Raw genomic sequence first — 24,734 nt, forward strand, 5'->3', positions numbered from 1 at the left:
ATATACTCATGGAGGGCTATGTCCTTTTCAGGAAAGACAGGCCAGCCAGGCGGGGTGGGGGGGTTGCTCTTTATGTGCGAGAGCAGCTGCAATGTACTGAGTTCTGTCCAGGGACAGGGGACGAGCGAGTTGAGAGTCTGCGGGTGAGAATTAAGGGGCAGGCTGGCAGGGGTGATACTGTTGTGGGTGTCTGTTACAGGCCACCAGATCAGGGTGAGGAAGTTGACGAGGCCTTCTACAGGCAGCTGAGAGCGGCCTCACAGTCACAGGCCGTGGTCGTCGTGGGGGATTTTAATTTCCCTGATGTTTGCTGGAAGGACTACACAGCAACCCAGCCACAGTCCAGGAGGTTCCTCCAGTGTATGGATGATAACTTCCTCATCCAAATGGTGGATGAGCCAACCAGGAGAGGAGCGCTGCTGGATCTCATCCTCACTAACAAGGAGGGTCTGGTCGAAGCAGTAAAGGTTGAGGGCTGCCTTGGTTGCAGCGACCACGAGATGGTGGAATTCAGGATCTTGTGTGGTAGGGCCAGTACAATAGCAAGTAGAATTGCAACCCTGGACTTTAGCAGGGCAAACTTCGGCCTTTTCAAGCAATTGCTAGGGGAAATCCCATGGGCAAGGCTGCTTGAAGGTAAAGGGGCCCAAGATAGTTGGTTGACATTCAAGAATTGCTTATTCCAAGCTCAAGAGCAGAGCATCCCGACACGTAGGAAGTCAAGGAAGAGGGCCAGGAGACCTGCGTGGCTAAATAAGGAACTGCTGGGTATGCTCAAGTGGAAGAGGAGAGTTTACAGGTCATGGAAGGAGGGGCTGGCCGCTCGGGAGGAATATAAGGCTGCTGCTAGAGGATGTAGGAAGGCAGCTAGGATGGCTAAGGCCTCCTTAGAATTAAATCTGGCCAGAGGGGTCAAGGACAGCAGAAAGAGCTTTTTCAAATACGTAGCTGATAAAACTAACACCAGAGGCAAGGTTGGCCCACTGGTGAATGGGATGGGTGCCCTGGTGACAGAAGATACAGAGATGGCAGAGTTATTGAATGCCTTCTTTGTGTCAGTCTACTCTGCCGGAGGCAGTCCTGAAGAGCCCTGTACTCCTGAGACCTCAGATGAAGTCAGGTCACTGGAGCAGTTTGCCTTAGTCGACGAGGAATGGGTTAGGGACCAGTTGAGCAATCTGGACATCCATAAATCCATGGGTCCAGATGGGATGCACCCGCGGGTGCTGAGGGAACTGGCGGAAGTCATTGCTAGACCACTCTCCATCATCTTTACCAAGTCTTGGGAAACGGGAGAGGTGCCTGAGGACTGGAGGAAAGCAAATGTCACTCCAGTCTTCAAAAAGGGCAAGAAGGAGGACCCGGGTAACTATAGACTGGTCAGCCTCACCTCCATCCCTGGGAAAGTGATGGAACACCTTATCCTTGATGCCATCTTAAGGCACGTCAAGGATAAGAGGGTTATGAGGGGCAGTCAACATGGCTTTACCAAGGGGAAGTCATGCTTGACCAACCTCATAGCCTTTTATGAGGAAATAACATTGTGGATGGATGATGGCAGAGCGGTGGATGTGGTCTACCTTGACTTCAGCAAAGCATTTGACACAGTCTCCCACAGCATCCTCATAGCTAAATTGAGGAAGTGTGGCCTGGATGATCAGGTAGTGAGGTGGACTGCAAACTGGCTGAAGGACAGAAGCCAGAGAGTTGTAGTCTATGGGGCGGAGTCTAGTTGGAGGCCTGTATCTAGTGGAGTGCCTCAAGGGTCAGTATTGGGACCAGTATTATTTAATATATTCATCAATGATTTAGATGAGGGAATTGAGTGTACTGTCAGCAAGTTTGCTGATGACACTAAGCTGGGAGGAGTGGCTGACACGCCAGAAGGCTGTGCTGCCATCCAGCGGGACCTGGACAGGCTGGAGAGTTGGGCAGGGAATAACTTGATGAAATATAACAAGGGAAAGTGTAGAGTCCTGCATCTGGGCAGGAACAACCCCAGGTTCCAGTATAGGTTGGGGAATGACCTGTTAGAGAGTAGTGTAGGGGAGAGGGACCTGGGGGTCCTAGTGGATGGCAGGATGACCATGAGCCAACACTGTGCCCTTGTGGCCAAGAAGGCCAATGGCATCCTGGGGTGTATTAGAAGGGGGGTGGTCAGTAGGTCGAGAGAGGTCCTCCTTCCCCTCTACTCTGCCCTGGTGAGACCGCATCTGGAATATTGTGTCCAGTTCTGGGCCCCTCAGTTCAGGAAGGACAGGGACCTGCTGGAGAGAGTCCAGCGCAGGGCGACAAAGATGATTAAGGGAGTGGAGCATCTCCCTTATGAGGAAAGGCTGAGGGAGCTGGGTCTCTATAGTTTGGAGAAGAGGAGGCTGCGGGGGGACCTTATTAGTGTATATAAATATATAAAGGGGGAGTGTCATGAGGATGGAGCCAGGCTCTTCTCAGTGGCAAACAATGATAGGACAAGGGGTAATGGGTATAAACTGGAACACAAGAGGTTCCACTTAAACTTGAGAAGAAACTTCTTCTCAGTGAGGGTGACGGAACACTGGAACAGGCTGCCCAGGGAGGTTGTGGAGTCTCCGTCTCTGGAGACATTCAAAACCCGCCTGGACACATTCCTATGTAACCTTATCTAGGTGTTCCTGCTCTGGCAGGGGGATTGGACTAGATGATCTATTGAGGTCCCTTCCAATCTCTAACATACTGTGTGATACTGTGTGTGTGATACACTTCCAACATGCAAAAGAGAGACTGATGGGTTGAAAATTTGAAAAGATGCCCCTCTTAATCACTCCAGTCACCATTATATTCCTTACCCCATATATAAACCTCTGGTTAAACTGCTGCATAGCTCCTTGAAGCTGACTGCGCTGAAGCTGCCACTGCTCGTAATTCCGGACAGACTCTAGTGTTGGTCTCTGCCACGTTGTTGTTCTTGTGAAGTGGTCAACGTAATAAATTCTCCCCATGTTGTCAACTCGTCGCTCCCAGCTTTTAAAAGAATTACAAGCAGCAGTTCTCAATGTCAGACAATTTTAAGGGCTCAGAAGCACTTTTAGGCAACAGGCAGTATGTTGGAAGTGGATATAAAGCACAGGCTCATCAATAGGCATCTTTTTTCCCTTTTACCCTCCACTAAAACTATGAAAGAGCTAAAATTGTTTGAAGGGAACCACTTTTACCTTGTTGCATACTATCCTAAGACAGACTCATTCTGTTTACTGGACTTTCAGGATTTTTCGAAGCAGTTTAAGAGCTACACAAACCACTGACAATACTATATTGTCATTACTGCATTTATCCTGCCCAACCCATATGACTATGGTCTGCTGGCTTCTCCTAAAAGACAGCAAGCCCTCTGACAGTTTGGGCTGTACACTCTGACTTGGTGGAAAAGGAAGGTGTGGGCATTGGGTTTTGGTTTGGTTCTTTAATTTCTTTTCTATTATTGTTTTCAGTTCAGATGAAATCAGTACTACTGATAAAACTTGAATGAAAACGCTAACACCTGAATCACTAGCCAGACCTCTCAGAGTTCAAAATACATTGAGCACAAAAGGTGGGCTCCCGTTATGAGACTCTCCGACAGTTTTAGTTCTTTAGTATCAAGTTCTCTTCACTATTTCACATTTTTACTTCATAATTCTGTGTAGTGTGTGAACCACGTGAGTATGAATGAAAGGCATCAGAGTAAAACTGCTTCTATGTAGAGACTAACATCCTTGGCTGCTTTGATGCCAACAGCTCAAAAAGCCAAATAACCAAATATAATACCTAAATCATCACCAAAGCTTTATAAGAGTACAGTAAATTAGCAGCTGGGAATCCTGGGAGAGGCTCAAAGGACTGCAAACAGTAGCCTCAGGATAAAGAGGCACCCAAGGGCATTCTTGCTCAAACTGATAGTTACCTCAATCCCAAAATACTTTCTGTGGTTTGGTTCTCTTTTACAGCTGGGGTTGTCTACTGTCTTTAACTTAATTCCATTTCTCAGTAAAGATGCACTTACTTAACCTTTGACAGAAAACTCAAGATTCTGCTACTTTTGAGTTTCAAGTCTTCTCCACACTGTGTATTATGCATTTTTGCACCACTCCTTGGAGACAACCTGGAGCAACTGTTTGCACTAAGTTCACATCTCTCTTTACAAACATGCTTTCTAGCTTTAGTAAACTGTCAATTTCTGCAAAATCCTGACACATCCTGTGACTTCTCCTGGCTCACCTTGGAGGAAGAGGCTCTGGGCGATCCCACGTTGTTCTTTTTTCAACATGATCTACATAGTATACTCGACCGTGCTGATCTACTCTTTGCTCCCAACTGAAAAACAAAACAGCATTTTTATCTTCCTCCAGATCCAATAATTTATCTTCAGTATAAAGATGAGAAATGCTTGTTTTCATAAAATGCTTATTTCTAAATATAATGCTTGAAACTCACACATGCTTCACAAGATGCACCAAAACGCTGTACGTTGTGGTACAATGGTCATAGCAACAGTAATTCTGTGTCAACTAGAGTACAAAAGCATTTCATGTGACCACCTTCAGTTTGTGAGAAACTGAAGCTGAAGTTCATGCCTACATATAGTTTTAGCAAGCAACCAAGCAAAGATTTGTATTCAATATCAAATATATCAATAACCTGTTGAATATCCTCATCTGTAGAGCATAATCCCCTTTCACAGTAACATTAATTCAATTTAAATCCTCAAAATATGCAACTCTGCAGAGTTCATCATAAGGGCACTGGTCACATTTTCTGCATATGCAGCATTTACGATACTGCCTTAGACCTGTATTTGCATCAGAGGTAACATCACAGGAATAAAAGCATGCTAATTGGCCATTTCTGTTGAAATCAAATGGTCAAGCAACAATCAGTGTTTTCAAGACTGCTTTTATATTTCAGAGTTTCCCTGTAAGGCAGAGAGGCAATGCAGCCCTTTCCTACTTTCTGATTCAACTGCCTGCAAATTAAGGCAGCTATTTCACCAATTACACCATTCACATTGGGAAGCTTTTGCTTTCCATCTCTCAAAGAGTTCAGAAACTTTGTTTAAAGTTTAGAATCTAAGTGACAGCTTTGCAGCAACAAACCATCCATCTAGCAAATTTCACAAGAGCCTGAAACACAAACGGTGTGCCTGTACTACTCCCAAGAGCTGCAGTATGAAGTCCAAAACTTCAGGATATACTGCAGAATATGCAAGGCTTTTCCTCTACATATCTGACTTCATTCTAACTTAAAGACAGCAAGCTGTCACACTGAAACTTCTGTATTTCACTGGCGTGGGACCATATGACAAGTATCAAAGATATCCAAAAGATTAATTCTTTTCTTGACTAAACCACACCAGAAGGCCTACCAGACAAAACAATTATGAAAACCTCCAAATTAGTACTGAGGGAAGGATTTCTGTTATGCAGCAAAAGGCAGATGTTATAAATACTTTGTACTATTGACTTATCTGCTGTAAGTAAAATAAAGTAAGCCAAAACCACCAGCATAATAATAATAATAATAGTCATACCCAGGTGGAAGAGGACCTTGACTGACTGTAGTAAGCGCCTGAGGTGGAGGATTTACTGGCTGGATTTGTCTTGATACTGGAGGTGTGGCGAGTGCAGCAGTTGCAGGAGCTGTTGCTGTTGCTGCTGTTGCCCCTGCTGTTGCCCCCTCAGGGCTCTGCTCGGAAGACGTATTTGCAGCTGGACCTGCCAGTGATCCTGCACTGGCCCCATCGTTCTCTGTGGATGTGGTTGAAGGACCATTTGCACTTGCTATGATGTCAAAGATATCAAAGACAGAAGATAATGCACCTTTAGCTGGGATTTATCACCAATCTATTTCAGAGGTTGTAAATCAGAAAAGTAAACATGCAAGAACTGGTATTTCAAAGCCCACACATACAGGCACATTGCACACTTTACACAAACACTAATTCAAAAGCAATTTTGTCTCACTTCATAAAGACGCTTTAATCCAAGAACTGCTATCAAGGGCAGGATTTTGATATTTCTGATAGAATAGATAGTATTTACCAAAGTAAGCTGTCTGCATCCTGTAAACACTAAATTACTATAAACAAAAAACTACTTTCTTGCATTGATGAGCTCATTATTTTCCATTTATTATTTTGAACAATAATTTAAATGATCATAAGCATAAAATGGAAAGAAATTACCAGAATGGGAGGGCAAAATATTCTTTAAACATTTTCTTTTTTTTTTCTGAATGCCTTTTGGTGGGTGGGATTAAAGGTTGTATACAAGTCAGGCCTTATTACTGACCTACACTGGGTTCATCTTTTAACGTCATTACTGTATCACAGTTTTCCATCCAGACTCAGCATTTATCAACTGTAATAAGGAGACTGCTGGAAGACTGCAGTGTATGAGGGTGAAGGAGTTACCCTAAAAACATCAACTAACTTTTTCAGGACTAAAGTTTTAATTATCAGGTAATAAAAAATAAAAAAACCCCGCAACCTATCTATTTGAGTGCAAGAGAGTAATGAATGTTTTAAGTGCTGCTATTTCACAGAATTTAGCTGAATTTCTAGAAACTAATAACTCATATTTCAAAACCCAGTATTATCAACTTGAGACAATTTTGTGAGCCCTTCCGTAGATTTCATCTCAAACTCAGCAGCTATTTTAGAGCAGTAATAGCATTCACTTGTGTTCTTTTGGTCTCAGCTCCATTACATGTGGCAGCATCACTGCAATCATTACTTAGCAGACCCGGAAGCAAGACATTTCTAATAGGATAAACAATACGTACTGAATGCAAGTTAAATATAGTCCCTCTGAAGTTATCTGCCAAGGAATTTACCATGAAAAATGTAGTTAAAAGTCAGCATCAAATTGCTATGTTCATCCAAAGAGTGTGAAGCTTTGAAATGACTGCCTGCCCCTAGCACACATACCGGCTAGTGAAGTGGGTCTGCGGGGCGTGGGTGGAGGTGGTCTGGCAGGCCTCGGAGGTCTTGAAGGTTTGCAGCTTCCATTTGTGAGTAATGGAGAATCACTGCCATTAACAGTCTTGTTTTCACTGGGAGAAGCATCTTCACAGCTTTCAAGGCCATTTGAGTTAGTCCTTTTGCAGGAAAAGACAGAAACAAGAACTGTTCTAATGGTGTATGGATGACATTAAACCTTATGAAAGACACTAGAATGTAACAGTTATGACTAGATTAGACCCTTACGTTCACAATAATAATAATAGAAACCTATACATTTGTATAAGCATGCTAAGTTTATCTGTATATGAAACCTCAGCTGATAAAGAGGTTGTGAAATAGATGTATGTAACATCTGTCACTGAAATCTCTTCTTTCATTTCCCAACTCAATACACCTGCCTTTAGGCCCAGGCTCTGGATGTTGCTGCTCAGCTATTTCCACCCATGAATTCCACCTGTCTCTAATGAGATAGGAAGCTGAGCATGACCTGAGAACAGCCTGCATGTGTTGCTCCACAGGGCTAGCAGATGCTCAGAGAACACAGAATGCTCCATTAGAAAACTATTACACATACACAATTTTTCCCCTAAGCTGAATTCTGGAAAGGGCTGGAGAATTTAGTATTAAGCATTAAAGTTTTGACCAACAGTTATGCATATAAGCTTCTCAATTTTACAAGAATTAAGAAACTTAAGAATTATGAAAAAGAAATATTTACCCATTCTGCACCATTCAGTTTTCCTTAGCAGTGTATTATTCTGATGTAGCTCCTTAAGCAGAGTTACAGGTATCTACACCTTTAATTTAAAACCATTTTATTTTCAGAGTACATTGAGCAAAATAAAAAATTATCAACTAAAATCCAAGTGGATTGGCAGGTCAAGTACAGAGACAATCAGGAATGAAACCACGGGTTAAGGTTTCAGCTCAGTACCTCCAAAATGACCTTCCTTTAACTGTACACAAAATCAACCCCAGCAGGTAAGCCTAAGTAAATCCCAAGTCATAGAAGATCAAGCAGAATCACGTACAGTAAGTACATTTGACCTCATTATCATTTTTGTCTGTATCAGGTGTGGTTCACATAATTCATACCATATCACACCAACCGCAAAGGAACTGGGGTTGGTCAAACCCTTTTTCTGTACACCAGGTGTGGTTCACATAATTCATACCAACCCCAGAGGAAATGACTATGAAAGCATATACAAATCATGAGTGATCTGAAGTTTGGAAGAGCTGTAACCTCAGTGCCAGAAACCATGTTGCTGCTGTTTGAACACTGAAGTCAAAAGTGTAACCTTTTATCTCTAGTGTATTTGACCAGTTGGCTTAAGGCATATCAATGCATATCAAAACATTATTCTACATTTAACAATAGCCACCTCTAGGCATATTCCAGATCATAGAATGGTTTGGGTTGGAAAGGACCTTAAGGCCATCTACTTCCAAACCTCTGCCATGGCCAAGGACACCTTACACTAAAACATGTTCCCCAGGGCTCTAACCTGGCCTTGAACACTGCCAGGGATGGAGCATTTATCACCTCTGTGGACAGCCTGTTCCAGTGCCTCACCACCCTCACAGTAAAGAACTTCATTACATCTAACCTGAACTTCCCCTGTTTTAGTTTAAACCCATTACCCCATCTCCTATCTCTACAGTACATTTACATGATCCTCAAAATGGACCTTTAGTGACACCAAAACCCCCACTGGTTGGTACTAAACCCAAATCAGCTATTATTACTGTTATGCTAATATGTACTATGGCATTCTGAACACTCAAGCACAGAAACATTCTAGTGAGCATGAAAAGGAAGCAGAACAAAAATAAGCTTTCAAGGGAACACTTCAGCCAACATAACTAAGAGTTATGACCTATTAAAAACACAATGAATTTAACTTAGCACTCCAGATGTCACCCAAGAGTGTTGTGCATTGTACAGATCCTTAAAACGCTTGTAGTGCTGGGAACTAATTGAAGTGGCATGGTGCTCACTGCAGGTTAATCCAGCATCAAGTATGGTCACACTTTTATCCTACCAAACAGCAGGGTAACATAATCCGATATCGACCTTAAAACACTGCAACTGCTAGAGAGCTTTTGGGATCTTCTTAACAAAGCGAAATATAATTCTGATAGCTCCATGCTACAAAACAAAAGAGTGCAAAAATAACCAGTGCCTTTTACTCACCAGTGGGATTTTATTTTTATTATTTATATACTTTGGATAATCACTGGGAGAAGGATGAGGAACATGAAGGGAAAAAAAACCCCAAAGATCAGTCAGGTATGGAGGCAAACTAGAGCTAGGAGATGAGGCTCATAGGAAAAACAATTTAACATGTGAATGCACAATGGTACAGTATTTTTGTTTAGGACATGCTCAGATTTTAATATACACTGTTATAGGGCATACACTGATGTTTTCTGATTGTCTTCTTTACAGAACATACAATTCCTCTTTCAAAACTGCAAACACTAAAAGGCAGGATAAAAAACAAGAGGAAAAGCACCTTACCGTGTATCATTCCTTGCTTTGGAGCTATCACTCTGTGTAGGACCTTAAATACCAGAAAGAAAAAGACAACAGAAGTATAAGCAATATTCTGAATCATTTCCATGAAAAGAAGCAAGTTTATAATGTTCACATTTCTTTCAAATATGGAGATGATACACTATGTGCTGTTTATTTACTGTCTTATTTAAAAACTGTACACACTTTGCATGTCTTTATATGTCCCTGTATATATTTTTTTAACCACTGCCACTGTAATATTTTCACCTTCTCGAAGGAATAACAGGTTATCATTTGACCTTATGAAAATTGCCAAACACTTGCAGATTTCAGTAACTGACTCCTGCCTTTGTAGCAGTATCAAGCAGTGTTCATCATTCTTCAAGTGGAACTGACTTTCCATATTCTCTTTCAACGATGACAGGCAGAGCAAGAAGGGCAAGAACTTCTCTACAATCTTCTCTGCACTTGCTGCTAGCAAGCAACCACAGGGACTTTGTCTCCTGGGGCTCTCTAGCCTGTACCCTTCCCCTTCTCTGCAAAGTATTTAGCATAAAATCATTCAAGCAGGTACAAAATCTGGCTGCACTTAAAACAGAATTATAGCAGCTCAGCCTAGATTTGCAAACGTTTTGCAAGTGCTTATTCAGCCTGCTTGGAAATATTTGCCTTTTGTGCCAGCATTTACATGCTTGAATATGTAGCACAGAACTGCTCATTCATGTAGAAAGCACAAATACTTTATTTCCACAGAGTTAAACAAATGTTGTTAACAAAGAAGTCAGTTATCAATTCTGATAGGAGCTATGCACAGATCTAAGGCAAAGACACGTAAAGACCAATGATAATGTGCTGTTAGCAGGCTCCGCACGGAAGTGATTTTAAACAATGTATTTGCCTGCAGGTGCCTTTAGCCTGTACAATAAGAACATGTTAAGACTACTTTAAGATTTAACTCTTTCCCCATGTGTTTCAGTGCCCTGATTATGCAAAACCCCTCTGTCGAACTTCTGGCTTGGTATATCAATGTCTGTCTTCACTGTCAAGGCCAACACAGTGACAGTACTCAATTCAACTGCTTGTGTGCCTTTTTTGACTTGCTAGCACCTTTTCCTCAGTCGGTGAATTTCAGGAAATGGAAGAAAGCACAGATGAAAACCAGGTATTGCAGAAGAGGAGTACCTGTTACTTTCATCACATCAACGCACCTCAGCCCTGATCTACAAACCCCACATAACCCAGCATTGGTTTTTATTTACAAATCAGATCGTCTGATTGATCTTTTTAACAAGATGCAAAGAATGCTTTAAAAAATAATGGTCACAAAGCTCGTGTGTTAATTCCATTTTCCTATGATACTCAGGTGGAATCTCAAAGCAATGTTTTCTAGTGCTTTAAAAAAATCAGAGAAGCCTAAAAATTGCCAAATCGCTGCCTAGCCAGTTGCTGCAGGACACAGCCCCTCCAATACTGCCTTCTGGAGAAATAACCTCTTATCTGTTTCTACTCTGCAATGTACAATACCCTCAGAAATGCTCCATTTCCTGTCCTGCACCAATGGAATTAAATCCCATTACTTTTTATTTTAATGCAATTCCACATTTTTACATGTATTCAAGATTTTCAGTTAAAACTCATACTAACTATGTGAAACTGAAGGCACCAACTAAACAAAATAGTGGATCCCTCTCTGCAGCACTCCACAGGGAACAAAGTCTATGAAAACATTTATTTAAATGAGATATTTTAAGAAAAACAAATATAAACCCAAGTCTCCCAGTGAGCAGAGTACTGATGATGATGATGAGATTAAACTAACTTCCTTTATATAATTTTCTGTTTATTCCCCTGATGTTATTAAACATTCAGGGAAGCTGAGGGTTTCATTACAATTTGTGATTGCTAGATATGTTAAGAAAGCCCCAAAAAATAAAGATGTTGATCTTCTCTTCATTACAGTAAGGCTGAAAATCTTCACTATGGACTATGAATCCACCTCAAATAAAACTGCATAAGAGTTCTGGTCTCTACAAACAGGAAGTTAGAGAAACCGCTGCTGTTATTATTAAAACATTGTGTTAAAGCCTCCAGAAAAAAAAAACCCTTTGTATATCAGATGTATGTAGAAGACATTTGAATTGAAAATTACTTACTTCTTGTACTTGAGGCATCACCATTGGTTAGGAGCTCTGGATCTACCTGCATGCCATCTAGACAGACAGACAAATCTCCTACTACTTCTGCTGGTTCTCTGTCACCAACAAGATGCAATGTCACCACTACCTGCTCAACTGAAAAGGTACAGAGAAGAACAGGGGTTTATCTTACTGCATGACAAAAAAATACATTTTATTCAAGAAGCCATTCTTAGAACACAGTGATCAAGGGGAAAAAAGGCCAAAACAAACCCCAGCACTACTGCTCTGTCTCTCCATAATGTTTTCTGGGGTTTGTGATAAAATTAATCATTTCCAGATGTCAGGAAAAATTTACCATTTCTATAAAAAGGAGAAAACTGAAGCATAAGCTTGTTGTTGGCTAACAAAAGGATTATCATCACAGCAGAGACTGAGTCTCATGTTTCTGTCCACAGTTCTAAAGCAATTAATACACCTGTCTTCAAAAACCTGTACTTAGGAAATGGAATTCACCTTATCCTTACATGGAGCAGGTATCAATTCTATTTTCTGATTAAAATATTTCACATTCATCTAATGACATCAAGATTCACATTTAGAAGGTGAAGATTTTGCATCACATCCCCAGACCAAAGGTATTTTCAGGGTAAATAACTGCTTTTCAGTCCTGATGAAACAGTTTAAAACACAAATGCAGTGACTACAGCAGGATATCTGGTGTCATACAGCACAATGTAGGTCCCCTTGGGTAATTTTCACCCAGATTCAGCAGGGCAGTAACACTCTGTCAGGACAACACCTTATTACACTGCTATCAACAGGCTGCACTTACAGTGTCCGCATCTGGAAGCTCAGAAGCAAATACTTCTTTAGAAGGACAGAACTTAAGTGTGACAGCACAAAGCTTTATGCTGTAGCAACAGACATTCAGTACCAGGTATGCAGAATTTCACATTTCTTTCAGCCTTCCTAGGATGTACGTAGTTTCTAAAAAGCTAACTGCTTCTGAGATGCATGAAAAACTATTTAGAACAAAAGTAACTTTATACATTTCCTAACATCAAGAAGAACTCAGTTTGATTTTTAAGCTATATAAAAGGAAACATTTTTCTTTAACTAGGCTTTCCCTTTTGCACAGACCAGTAAAGTAAAAAATACCAGGTTTTCAATGGCACCATAGTAGACTGTCTATAATGAAATAAGAGGACACTGAAAAAGTGAAAGGAAGCTCACAAATGCAGCCTGTAGCCACAAAAGGAATCCTTACAGGCCATCTACAGAGTTGCACGCAGCACTTACGTTTCATACTGTTTGATTTCAAAGTCTCTTGGATATCCAGAGCAGCACTTCCCAGAAGGACATCAGATTTTAATGTTTGATGGCTCCAGACTCTAAAGTTTAATTTACTTACAGGAGTGACAATTCTGAAAAGAAGAAGTTAAGCACTGAGTAAGGCCATTTGTTGGCAGGGGAAGTGGACGAACTGACCAGTCTACTGCTACTTAAAAATCATTGAAAACCAAAGAAACAGCAGTGGTTAACATCACACCATTTCTATCACATCCTAGTATGCAGGTTGTCACTTAAAGACAAGACTGTTGCAAGGCTGTTCAGAAACTATGTTTTTTACTATTACTATTTCAAGGGAAATACCTACAGAAAAACTATCAGCTCACAATTAGCATCTGAGTGTAACCAGGTTTATAAAAAACCAGGCTGATAAGGTCATAAAACCACAATACTGCAGCCTCTGCCAAACACAGACAGTCTGAATTTGTTGATCTCTACTCCTAGAAAAAGCCACCAGCAGTGTTACTCCCTAAACCTGGAAGCTCTTGATCAAGGATTACGTATGTGATCAGATCGTCCACTCCAGATCTATGCCAGCAGTAATGTACTGGGAAAGCCCCTACTGGAGAAGAAACACATGCACACAGAAAGATTTGCTGTCACAGCAGTTACTCACATCCTCCTCCCTCTAGCTCCAAAACAAGCCAAATCAAAACATGCTCATTTCAAAACTGCTAAATTTAACCAAATCTTCTGTAGCAAGATGATGGCAGGTGAGAAAGTGCATGTGAATAAGGCATACCCTGGAGAATAATAGAGCTCTCCCTGTGATCAGAGAAACCAAAAAGTCTAGATTTTTAACTTGTCCTTCTTAAAAGTGTTCTGGCAACAGCAGAACAATGAGCATCATTACAGAGCTCATACTACAGAATGGACTCACAAAACTTTTTCCCTGGAAAGTTGCTCTCAGAGATCAAGTATTCACCTGCCCTTTGTGCTCCCTTGAGTTTTGAGAAGCCTTACAACAGATAAACAAATTGATATCAGTATTGGTTGGACAGGGCTTGGAGCAACCTGGTCTAGTGAAAGGTGTCCCTGCCTGTGGCAGGGGATTGGAACTGGATGAACTTTAAGTCTTTTCCAACTCAAACCAGTCTGGGATTTTGTGACGTACGATTCTAAGATATTTGCTCAGGAGTTGACACAAATATCTCCAAATCACATAACACTGAATGCCTGGCTTAAAAACAAACCTGAAGTCCACTGTCATTTGCATTAACTTTGCTCTAGTAAACTGGAAAACAAAACCATCAAACCTACACTGTAAGATGCTGTTTCCACTTTGGACTGTTTGTATTGTTGCATTTTTCTGTCTTCTTTGACTGTCCATCTACTGAGACTTCCACGTAAGGGCTGGGTCCAAACCATTTGTTTTTTTCTTTGAGTTTTGCTGAAATAACTGTCGAGAAAAAAAGAAAAAAGTAATTTACTCAATAAGATTTCAATTGCAAACAGCATTTTTCAGTTGTGTGCTTCAGTATTCAAGTCACTGATGCCTGACAACAACACTCAAGAAAAACCAAACTATGTTAGATGGACAAAAATGCTCTTGCATTTCAGATCATTTTATACGATGCTATAGCTCACACATATGTCTAAAACATGCAACAGCACTTCTGGAAGATCAGACACTATAATTAATAATAATCAGTGTAAGATCCACAAAAGGGCTTAGGTGTTGAAAGTAGAAAATATCTTCTACAACCTCATCCTATCACCAGCCAAAATAATTCCAGGAGTTTATTACACTTGCTTGTTAAAAAGCTCAAAACATGCTCTGTCTTCCTCACTAAGGAATTATGGAAAACTGCTACCACTTCTGGTGAAAAAAACATAAGAAAAATAAGTTTGTGTTAAGTGTTCTGTATCAATGCAAACTTACAGAAAAGCTAAAGAAAAATGTGAGTTCCAATAACTACCTACTGATCTAGAAGGGGTCCTACAAGAAATCTGGAGAGGGACTTTTTACAAGTGTCTGCAGGAACAGGACAAAGGGGAATGGCTTTAACCTGACAAGAGGGGAGATGAAGATGAGCTCTTAGGCAGTTCTTCCCTGTGAGGGTGCTGAGGCGCTGGCACAGGGTGTCCAGAGAAGCTGTGGCTGCCCCATGTCTGGCAGTGTTCAAGGCCAGGTTGGACACAGGGGCTTGGAGCAAGCTGCTCTAGTGGAAGGTGTCCCTGCCTGTGGCAGGGGTTGGGACTGGATGAGCTTTAAGGTCCCTTCCAACACAAACCGCTCTCTGATTCTAAGATACGATTCTTTGACTTGCTGCTCTAGAGGTGTGCAAGTGAGGATGGACAGAACACATGGGACAACACAGAGGACAGGAATGGGGATGAACATAAACAGGCACATATGTCTTGGTGTTTTGTTTGTTTGGTTTGGTTGGGGTTTTTTGGTGGTTTGGTTTTTGGTTTGTTTTGTTTTTAAACACTCAACAGCATTGACTGTAACACTCCTGTCTTTCCAAACAACCATGGCTATGCTGTCTCCATGTAGTCAAAGCAGCATGTGTATGCACCAGCCTACCCCTGACCTTTCGCTCTTGGATCAGGAGTGTTCTTGGGTTCCTTCATAACACTAAACTCACAAGCCAGTATTTAAGACAGATTTCAGTACTTTAGATATTTCCGATTGGGCAGTGAAGTCCACTCTGTTCTAACAAATAACAACTTGGTCTCCTGGGTTTTTGTCACTCACCTCAGCTGCACTACATCCTTAAAAAAAGATGACTAATTCAAGCCCATATGGCTAATCTACCTAGATTCCCTTTATAGTCTCTGCTCCTTTAGAGATTTAGACAAGTAGCTTAGTATAAACTGCTCTGAACTGCTCTCAAGGGAAACTCTTTCTCTATTAAAGACATCTTACAGAAATTAACTCCAGTTAGCTAACATTAATTCTCACAAATAGCTCCCCTTGCCTTCCCCTCATGTCTCCAGTGCTTCTATACTACAGCATCGTATGCCTTAACATTGCCATCTCAAAGGCATCAAGACCTACTTTGAGGCAGCACAAACCAGCAGTCTTGTACCTGCTTTCAAGGTTTGCTCTCAACCAGACAACCTGAAAGTCGATTTAAATCTAGTGAAGACAGTGGAACAGGGAGTTGAGGGTAGGGCAGGTGTTATTTACAGATAAAGTAACTCCTGCTTGCACAGGAAATAGTTTGCTTGCAGACTATGGCTCAACCTCTCACAAATCAAGAACCACGCAAATATCTTAAGAGTTTCATTTCTAAACAAAGCCATTTCTTTCATTTTACTTTCTTTATGTGAGTCACAGGTCTTTAACAGAGTAAGCCTTAGATAGCAATCACCACTTAAATCCTTAGCTCTGCTCTTCATAGCTATGTAAAGGATGTACGCCCTTCCAAACCTCTTCATTTTTTTTCTCTCCAGTATCAACCTGTAGGAACAAGATTTCTCTTAAAGGCTGATGGTCCACTGAGAAAAAACAAGCTTGTGACCTCAAGGTGACAGCTAGAGCCCGTACTACTTAACTCAGTTCCAACCTTCTTTCTAGCTAAAGCTTTCCCATCTATTTTTGACAATTCTTTACATCCCCATAATATCAACTTTGTGAAATGTCTGCATATACCCACAGATCTTCCACACTGAGCATTCAAAATTTACCCTTGATGCTTCTAAACCTAGACCTGTCTACATCCACAGATCTCATATGCCCAGGCTTCAGCTTTTATGCTTCAGTACAGTTTGTTAGAGTGAGTAAAACTTGGGAATTAAGTTTCAACAGCTACTCTGTTGGTGGGGCACTGAAAAAGCAAAGCATGGCAGGCAAATCCATTCCAATGCAATCTACAGGTGTTCAACTACATCAGTCTTCTCACCAATATGTTTATTAAAGCTCGTTTATAATAGTGGCCACAAAAACATGTCACAAGGGAGAAGCAATAAGTCAAATTTAATGAACAGCAGTTTACATTCACTTAGCTTGAGATTGTTAGGAGTAAATGCTGGATTTGTTATTATGTCAAGTGTTAACTGAAAGCAGTATCATAATACAGGATTACATTTCAGAGGACTGTTCTGTACAATTTACTTAAAAGCATTTAAAAACAGTTACTCCTTTTTTTTATGCATTTTAGATAAAATCCTGAAAAAAACAGCTGTCCAGTAACGATGGCAAGACACCTTCAATTTTACTATGTAACCTTTCTTGGGTTTTGTGCAACCCCAAAGTCCCTGAAATACAACAGACTAGTGACTTGCAATTTATTGTGAGAAAGAAAACACTTCTATGTTTCTAACCAGAAGAGAGATTTCCTTTCAAAAGGCTTACCAGTGATCTGAAGCTGGGATTTCATGGATAACCCACTGGATGGTCCTGATCTGGACCCACTGCCAGCCATAATACGGGCTGGATCTTGAATCTGGATGAAGACACAACGTAAACATTTGAATTCTCAGAAACTCAAAAATTAAATCATCTGGTTTTGGCATGTAGATACATTATACTGCAAACAAACCCACCATGCTTGTTTTCTTTCTAGTTCCTTTGCATTTCCGCACAGTCCAGAAAATGGTTTACAAAGGGCTTAGTCTCTGCTATCACACGATCTGCCAATATTCATGTCCTACGCAAAAGAAGTCTTTTGATTTTGTCCCTTCCATTTGCCAAGTAACAGAGAGGGAATGACATATTTATTGCAAAGTTTGCTGTACCTCTTATGTATTAAAGTATCAGCCCATTTTGATGTTGTAAGTCCTGGGTAAATTTAGCTGCCCATGTCAAGTATTACTTGGTTATATATAAAAAAACCAACCAAACAAACAACCCACAAGCATAGGAAAAAGACTGAAAATGAATGATTCAATTAAAATGTGGATTTCAAATTTAAACAAACAAACCCATTTCTGCATCTCTCAGAATTGACTCAGATCAAGTCAACAGAGAGGGGCTGTAATTCTGCAAAGCACTTAACTAAGAGAGGAAATAGATCACTTTTGAAAGAGGGTAAGATACCTTTCATCTGACCACACCTCAGTCCTCACACTGGTGTGGTAGTGAGTGCTACCTGGTGCTAGGAGTCCAGCCTAGCACCAAAGCACGCAGATATTCCTACTACCCTTTGAACTTCATTCAATTCAGTATTTGGTTTTGGGAAGAAGGGGGAGAAAAAGTGTACAATATGCATCACAGAGCTTTGAAATTAACAGCAGTGAAACTGCTACTACTTTAAAAACAGACATCACTTTAGAAATGTCCAGCCATCCTTGTCTCCTACTCGTTTTTAAAACACATTTTCAGCTCACTATCCCTTACCAACTAAACTAAACATAAACCTCTACAGCAGATTACCCAATGGAAAATGAATGGATTCTTGAAGACTCCAAATTACCCGCTGGATACAACTTACTGCATCCCTCTTGTGCCGTGCTCCTTCCTCATTGTGTTCTGTGGTCATAACCTATCACAAACCCATTCATCCACCTCTGTGTCTGACCTCTCTCTCTTTGGGTTCCCATCTGGTGTGGGCTCAGCTGCTCTGGCCAAGGGACTGGCTACTGGGTATGCACACATCTCCCAGCCCATCACTGCACATCTTTGGTCAGCCACCAAACTGGAACCCCAGAGCAGATCAAATACCACATGCCAGCTCCCAGGTAATTTTCTGCACACTATATTCTTTCCACCAAGGAAACTACCACGTAATATCTGTAGCTTGAGCACAAAAGGCTATATACATGTGAATGGACTGACTGATAACACCACAAGTGGTCTAACCAAGCACAGCCCTTGCCCTCCACATGCACAACATTATTTGTATAAGGAGACCAGATTTGAATATGGCAACTTTCTTTTAGAGGCTGCAATCTGTATCCTGTGACAATTACTATGAAACTGATAATTCCACAGGTAGCTTCCAGTGGGATAAGAAGAATGGGAAGTTCTTGCATCCTACAGCTTGCTGATACTGAACTCCTGGAGAACCTGACACCACCAAAAAGAGTACTAATGACTTGCTGCAACAGCATATAGAGTTATCAGTGGAGTTCAGTACTGTTCATTACTAGATTCCAGATGGAAATCACACAAATATAAATCCTGCTCAAGTGAAAAAAGCTTTTAAAAACAGTATTTCAAAAGTAGTCTAAATGCAGAAGATTTAACAGAAGATTCTTATTCTGATCCTTCTACCGAACTCACTAGGTGTCCTTTATACTTTAAGAAAGCACCTGAACAGCACCATGACCAACACAGACATGCAGGATAGCCTCAAGGAGTTTGCATTTACAGAGGAGCTTCTACTTTCCACCTGGAGAAACAACACTGCCCACAATACAAATGCAATTACTGAAGGTGATAATTTCTAACTGAAGTCATACAGTAGGCATATACAGCATACAACATCTACTCAGGAGCACATGCTAAAGCTCACTTTCATTTCTAAGCCTGCAAAATACACTCATTAAAACGACTTTATGAATATTTCGCCATTTTGAGAATATACAGAAAAAATCCTAGCAGCTTAATCACATCTGCAGTGACTGTCCTGCAACATTTGCTGAGTTACCACATGTATACATGGCAAGTACGTAAGGAGTGAGACATGGTTTTCACTAACAACTATCTTGGTACAACTTAAAGAACCTGTTGCCTTCCAGTGCTTCTAGAAGAAAAGAAACTACATCACACATAGAATCCCAGACTGGTTTGGGTTGGAAGCGACCTTAAAGCTCATCCACTTCAAATACTCTGCCATCGGCAGGGACACCTTCCACTAGACCAGGTTGCTCAAGGCCAGTCCGATCTGGCCTTGATTGTTGAGTTCTCTCAGCTGCCATAACATTTCTAATTATTTTTGAGCAATCAAACTTTGAAGTCTTACTTTATTACACACACTTGCCAATATCCAGCAGATCCTCACTTAAAGCAAGCTCCATTGGTTAACCAGGAAAAAAAAGAGTTCCAAGAAAAGAAGCCGGAAGCAACAATCTACCTGTACCCTGCACTTCAACAGCCTATTTCTCATGTTTTCAAACACCTTGACTCCAACAGCTGTTTTGCTCTTCTCAACCGCCAGCTGAAAAAGACTGAGCAAACAGAATCCCTGGTTCCATGTCAGGCACCCAGCAAGGAAGAGCTGAACTCACACTGCAGCTTCTCTCTCAGCTGGGCACTAATCTAAGCCTTTCAGAAATTTAACCAACTTTGACACCTCCATCTCCCTCATTTTTTTGCTGGAGTGGATCAGCAATTATCATAGTCTGTAGTGCAACACACAGGAAAAGGGGACGAGCTGAACAGGATCAGCAGGTGGAATTGTATACACCTCATTTTCTTAGGAAACCAGGCTAAAATACATTAATTAGTCAAATATGAATCCATGATGATTAATGAACTACACTTAGAAGCACAAAGAGATGGCAAACACAATAAACTCCTCAAGTCACACACATCCATCTGATTTCTGTATTTAAGCTAATTTTTAGCATTTAGCTCCTCTTTTGTTTATCTAACAAATACACAAATTAAGTCTCTTTGGTAAGAAACTACTGTATTAAAAGCTATCTTTAATAGTAGCACTGCATAGGATTTCAACTCAAAACCTGCCTAGGGCTGCTTAGAAACTTAACCACAAAAATAAGACAACACACACTCTGGAATCATTATTAAGATATTGCCATTTGGTTTCATTACAATAGAAAACACATTCAGGATTCTGCGAAAAGCAAATTATTTAAGACAAGCAGTTCTGTCAGCAAGGGGATGTGAAGGGCCATAGTGTGTGAACACCAACAAGCATTTTAACTGCATGAGACTTTCAGAACTGTTGCCAGTGGAAATGAGCTCAATGACTGCTTTCAAATTATGTCATAAATAATCATTTTCTGAGCAAAACTATACTTTGAGAAATAACTATAAAGTAGCTATGTCTGCTTTATAATTCACTGTAATGCAAAAAGTACTTCCACAAACCCAGAATGTACATGCAAGCAGTTTTGCTGTAGTAGAAAGTTACACACATCTTCAAAAATATTTAGGGCTTTGATTTGGGTTTGTGTGTTTGGGTGCTTTCTCCCTGGTTTTGCTTTGTTTTACATGGTGCTATGGCTTATATTACCATTTTTGTCCTGAGATGTTGCTACCCTCTTCCAAGAAACCTGCCAGCGTTTGCAATTTAGAAACAGTAGTTGCAAGGTTTGAAGGCTGTGACAGAGAGAGCGGGGCAGCATAACAAACACTCAGCACAGGATCAGGTAAGTAGAATTTCCTCAGAGATGAACAAGACAAATTATCTGGCATATAAAAAAATATAATACGGTACATAAAAACATATAATACAGAATAATACAGAATTAATATCTTCTTGTCCTTAAGAATAAACCTTTCAAACACTCGCCTGAATTTCTTCAGTGGCTGCACACTTACTCCCAGGTAGGTAGGAGGTCTGGTTTTATAACATGCTCCCATAATGTGTAGATCATTAGATAAATTACACTCAGTTTCATTATTGCATATGCCAGTGTTTGTACTCAGGCAAGTTTGAACAAACATGCCTGAAAATAGATCTCCCTCACAGTAGGAAATTCAGTGCACACGTCCTTTTGGGATTTAGCTCTTTGAATTCCACCTCTAAGTAGTGAGCTTTCTCAGAAGCCTCCCCTACGGCATGACCTGATGCTGCCAGGCCAAACTGCATCATCTGCAGTGGCATTTTAATCCAAGATGGCGAACTTCATCACCAGATTTTTTTTTGTGAGAGTGCTGTGGCATAACGAAGGCATTCTAACGGAGTGCAGCCCAGATGCTAGAAACACTCTCAGAAAAGGGAAGGCAGAAGGGGATGATCCTCATGTTTTTCTTTTAAGAAATCAGCAGAAAGAGTGGGGAGCACTTTGAGTGCAGCTTTGAGTGCTTCTTGGTTAAAGAAAAGTGAGGGAAGAGGTAGGAAGAAGATTCTTAGCCTACAGAATCAAAGAGTACACATCAAAATAAAATGCTGCCAAAGGCTTGAGAGATCTTCAGAGCATTACAGCAATTCAACTTACAGTGACTTTATTCAGCAATGGGATTCATGTTAAATAACTGGCTTACTGAGGAAGGTAATATTGTTTCCTATTTATTTCAAAGAACAGAAGAGACAACTAGGTCAGAATGAAACCCCGTGACTATGTATTATACATGCATAGCTCTGAAAATATGTTGGCACATGCTCTTTATAATTTAAAAACTACTGAAATAATTGCACATTGTTGGCTGCTGTAAGCCTTATGTTTAGTAATTAATTTTCAAAAGAGGCTAACCTGCTCTTTACAGGCTTCCCAATCCAAAGTGCATTAGCTGGTTCAATAACCCAGTAAAAAACACCACTGCATCATGAAAAAGCTTCTTTACCACAGCTAGTAACAGTGGTTTTGACAACCCCACTGTGTAACCCAGGAATCCAAGCTTCTGGGGAAAGTGTAAAATACGCAAAGTTTTGTTTGAAAAAAATACATAAACTGTAACATGTCCCCTTTACAACAGTTATTTTTATCAACATGGATGGGAGTTACATACAATTAAGAAGAGATGAGATCAGGTATTTCAGAGCAAGTTCAGAGTCACCCATTCACATTGATACGGCACTTTTTTGTGTGTGAGAAATAAAATACAAATGCTCCCCCTCCTTCCCCCAGAACACTGAAGCATCTTTTTCACTGAAGGCATGGAAGAGTTCTCTCACACATTAGCTGTAATCACCCAGTAAGCCCAGGCAGAGCCGGCTAGTTTGGCAACTTACTCATTTAGCAAATTTGCAGTTACTTTAACTGTTCAAGTTTCATCTTTAAATTAAAAAGGGCTGTGACAGAGCTGGTTTTATTGTTTGACATTTTTATAAGTTTTTTTCCCCCTAAAATAAATTTTAAGGACATGGTCAGTTTTGTCCAAATGAGTAACAAGACACAGGGAAAAAAGAAACTGCTGAGTAATCAACCAGGAAGAAAAGAATAGACACATATTATAAGTGTTGAGTACACGTTGGAAAGGGAAGCAATTATGAGGTTTGCATCAAGGGATATTTATATAAGGAATGGAAACAGAGGGTTTTAACAGCAGAATGGCCATTTCTGCATGTGAAGAGCACTACACTTATTCACTAGAAAGGCAGTAAAAATCAAAGCAGTCTGTGCCATAATACATCTGCTGAAATTTAAAATCCAGAAGCCTAAACAGCCTGTTGGACATCTGGGAAATGCAGAGTATACTGGAAACCAGCCTGAGACTCTAGGCTGAACTGCTGAGCTGGTGTCGACACATCTCTACTACTATCAGCAAAAGTACTCCCCAGGTTAGACCCAGCACCACATGCACACCTCCCTTCTACTGCATACACACTCTGTTTAACTATTCACGAAGCCAAATAAAGGCAGCTGCTCTGGTAAGAATGAGTGAGATGCAGACTCAAAGACAACAGTTGAGCCAATTCAATAGACTAAACAAAAATATATTTGTGGGAAATACAATTTAGTCACTTTAGGAAGCAACCGAAGTGACATGACCTTCAGAGGCTGCAACAAGGGGAAAGCAAGATAGATAAACCAAGAATCATAAGAGAAGAGGTGTCCAACTTTTGTCCTTTCCCTACTGTGGGCTTGCTACTAGACTCCTAGTCCTTGACATTGAACTAGAAACTTCACCCATTATGCCACCTTAAAAATGTGTATTTTACATTTCCCCCCCCTTACCTAATTTATATATACAATAGATACGATCCATTGTACTTTTGGCTCAACACAAGAACCACTTTCTTGTTGCATCTGCTTACAGGCTTTCATTTCTACACCCTTTCAAAGTACAGCAATATTTCAGAGTCAGAAGTCATATCTCCTTTTATCTCCTGCAACAGGTGTGTATATATACATATATATATATATATAAAAAAAAAATCTTATGAGTAAGATTATCTGGGTAACTCTTATCCTGAATATTCCTATTGGATGTTTTTCTGCTACAGGTAAACATACCTTGTAGACAACTGTAATGGAGATGGTTAAGATTAGTATGAACTAAGGAGGAATGGAAACATGCATATATAAACCTGCAAAACCAGCAAAACAAAGGTTAAAAGAATAGCTTTTGTTGATAACAAAGGACACTACTTCTCTAAGGAGTCTTTGTGTCAAGACCAGGATGCCTTCACTCTGATAAGACACAGCTGACTGGTCAGCAAAGCAACCTGTGGGTTAAAGAGAGTGCCAGCAGGATTACATTACATCACATACATCCTTCCTTTTCCTGTTAGCCCAGCAGGAAAACATACTGCAGCTACAAGGATATGGATATTCCAAATAAGGAATAAAAAACCAACTTAAGCCTTTACTCAAGATTTATGAGGGCTGAAGTAAGCCAGATTCTAAAGCAAAGGACTAAGCTTAAAACAACTCGACTCCCGTAAGATATAAAATATCCACCTATAAAGTAGGTTGTCACCAAAAAGGAACCCAAAAGTAACTCAAACAGCTGACAGATACCATTAGCTCCATATTGCACATAAGAGACACTGACTATACCACCTCAACACACAGATGTCCTGGTGCTTGTGAGTACACAAGTGTGAGAGAAAAGAGGAAATGATGTGTAGGAGAGAATGAGTGGAGTGGGTAAAATTAATCTGAAACTTTAGAAGTAAATATCACATTCCCTTCCTGTAAAGTCTCACTGAGATTTGTCATACTAATTTCCACCAATCTCTACACAATATAAATGATCAGTCTGACACCCTACTGATACCCTACA

General features: G+C 40.5%; 1 protein-coding gene across 2 annotated transcripts in view; it reads right to left on the reverse strand.

Moving 5' to 3' along the window:
* The window catches only part of ITCH (itchy E3 ubiquitin protein ligase), a gene marked incomplete at its 5' end in the record, with an annotated part of 62,603 nt that overhangs the window by 20,338 nt on the left and 17,531 nt on the right, over window positions 1-24,734 (reverse strand). For both annotated transcript variants that reach the window (XM_080627926.1, XM_080627927.1), the window contains 9 exons: window positions 2,826-3,000; window positions 4,234-4,329; window positions 5,543-5,792; window positions 6,941-7,110; window positions 9,501-9,543; window positions 11,651-11,788; window positions 12,935-13,059; window positions 14,246-14,384; window positions 17,289-17,379. In XM_080627926.1, coding sequence (XP_080484052.1) covers window positions 2,826-3,000; window positions 4,234-4,329; window positions 5,543-5,792; window positions 6,941-7,110; window positions 9,501-9,543; window positions 11,651-11,788; window positions 12,935-13,059; window positions 14,246-14,384; window positions 17,289-17,379 — 1,227 coding nt within the window. The remainder of the gene's footprint in view (window positions 1-2,825; window positions 3,001-4,233; window positions 4,330-5,542; window positions 5,793-6,940; window positions 7,111-9,500; window positions 9,544-11,650; window positions 11,789-12,934; window positions 13,060-14,245; window positions 14,385-17,288; window positions 17,380-24,734) is intronic.

This window comes from Psittacula echo (genome assembly GCF_963264785.1).
Source record: "Psittacula echo genome assembly, chromosome: 12".
NCBI classification, from domain to species: Eukaryota; Metazoa; Chordata; class Aves; order Psittaciformes; family Psittacidae; genus Psittacula; species Psittacula echo.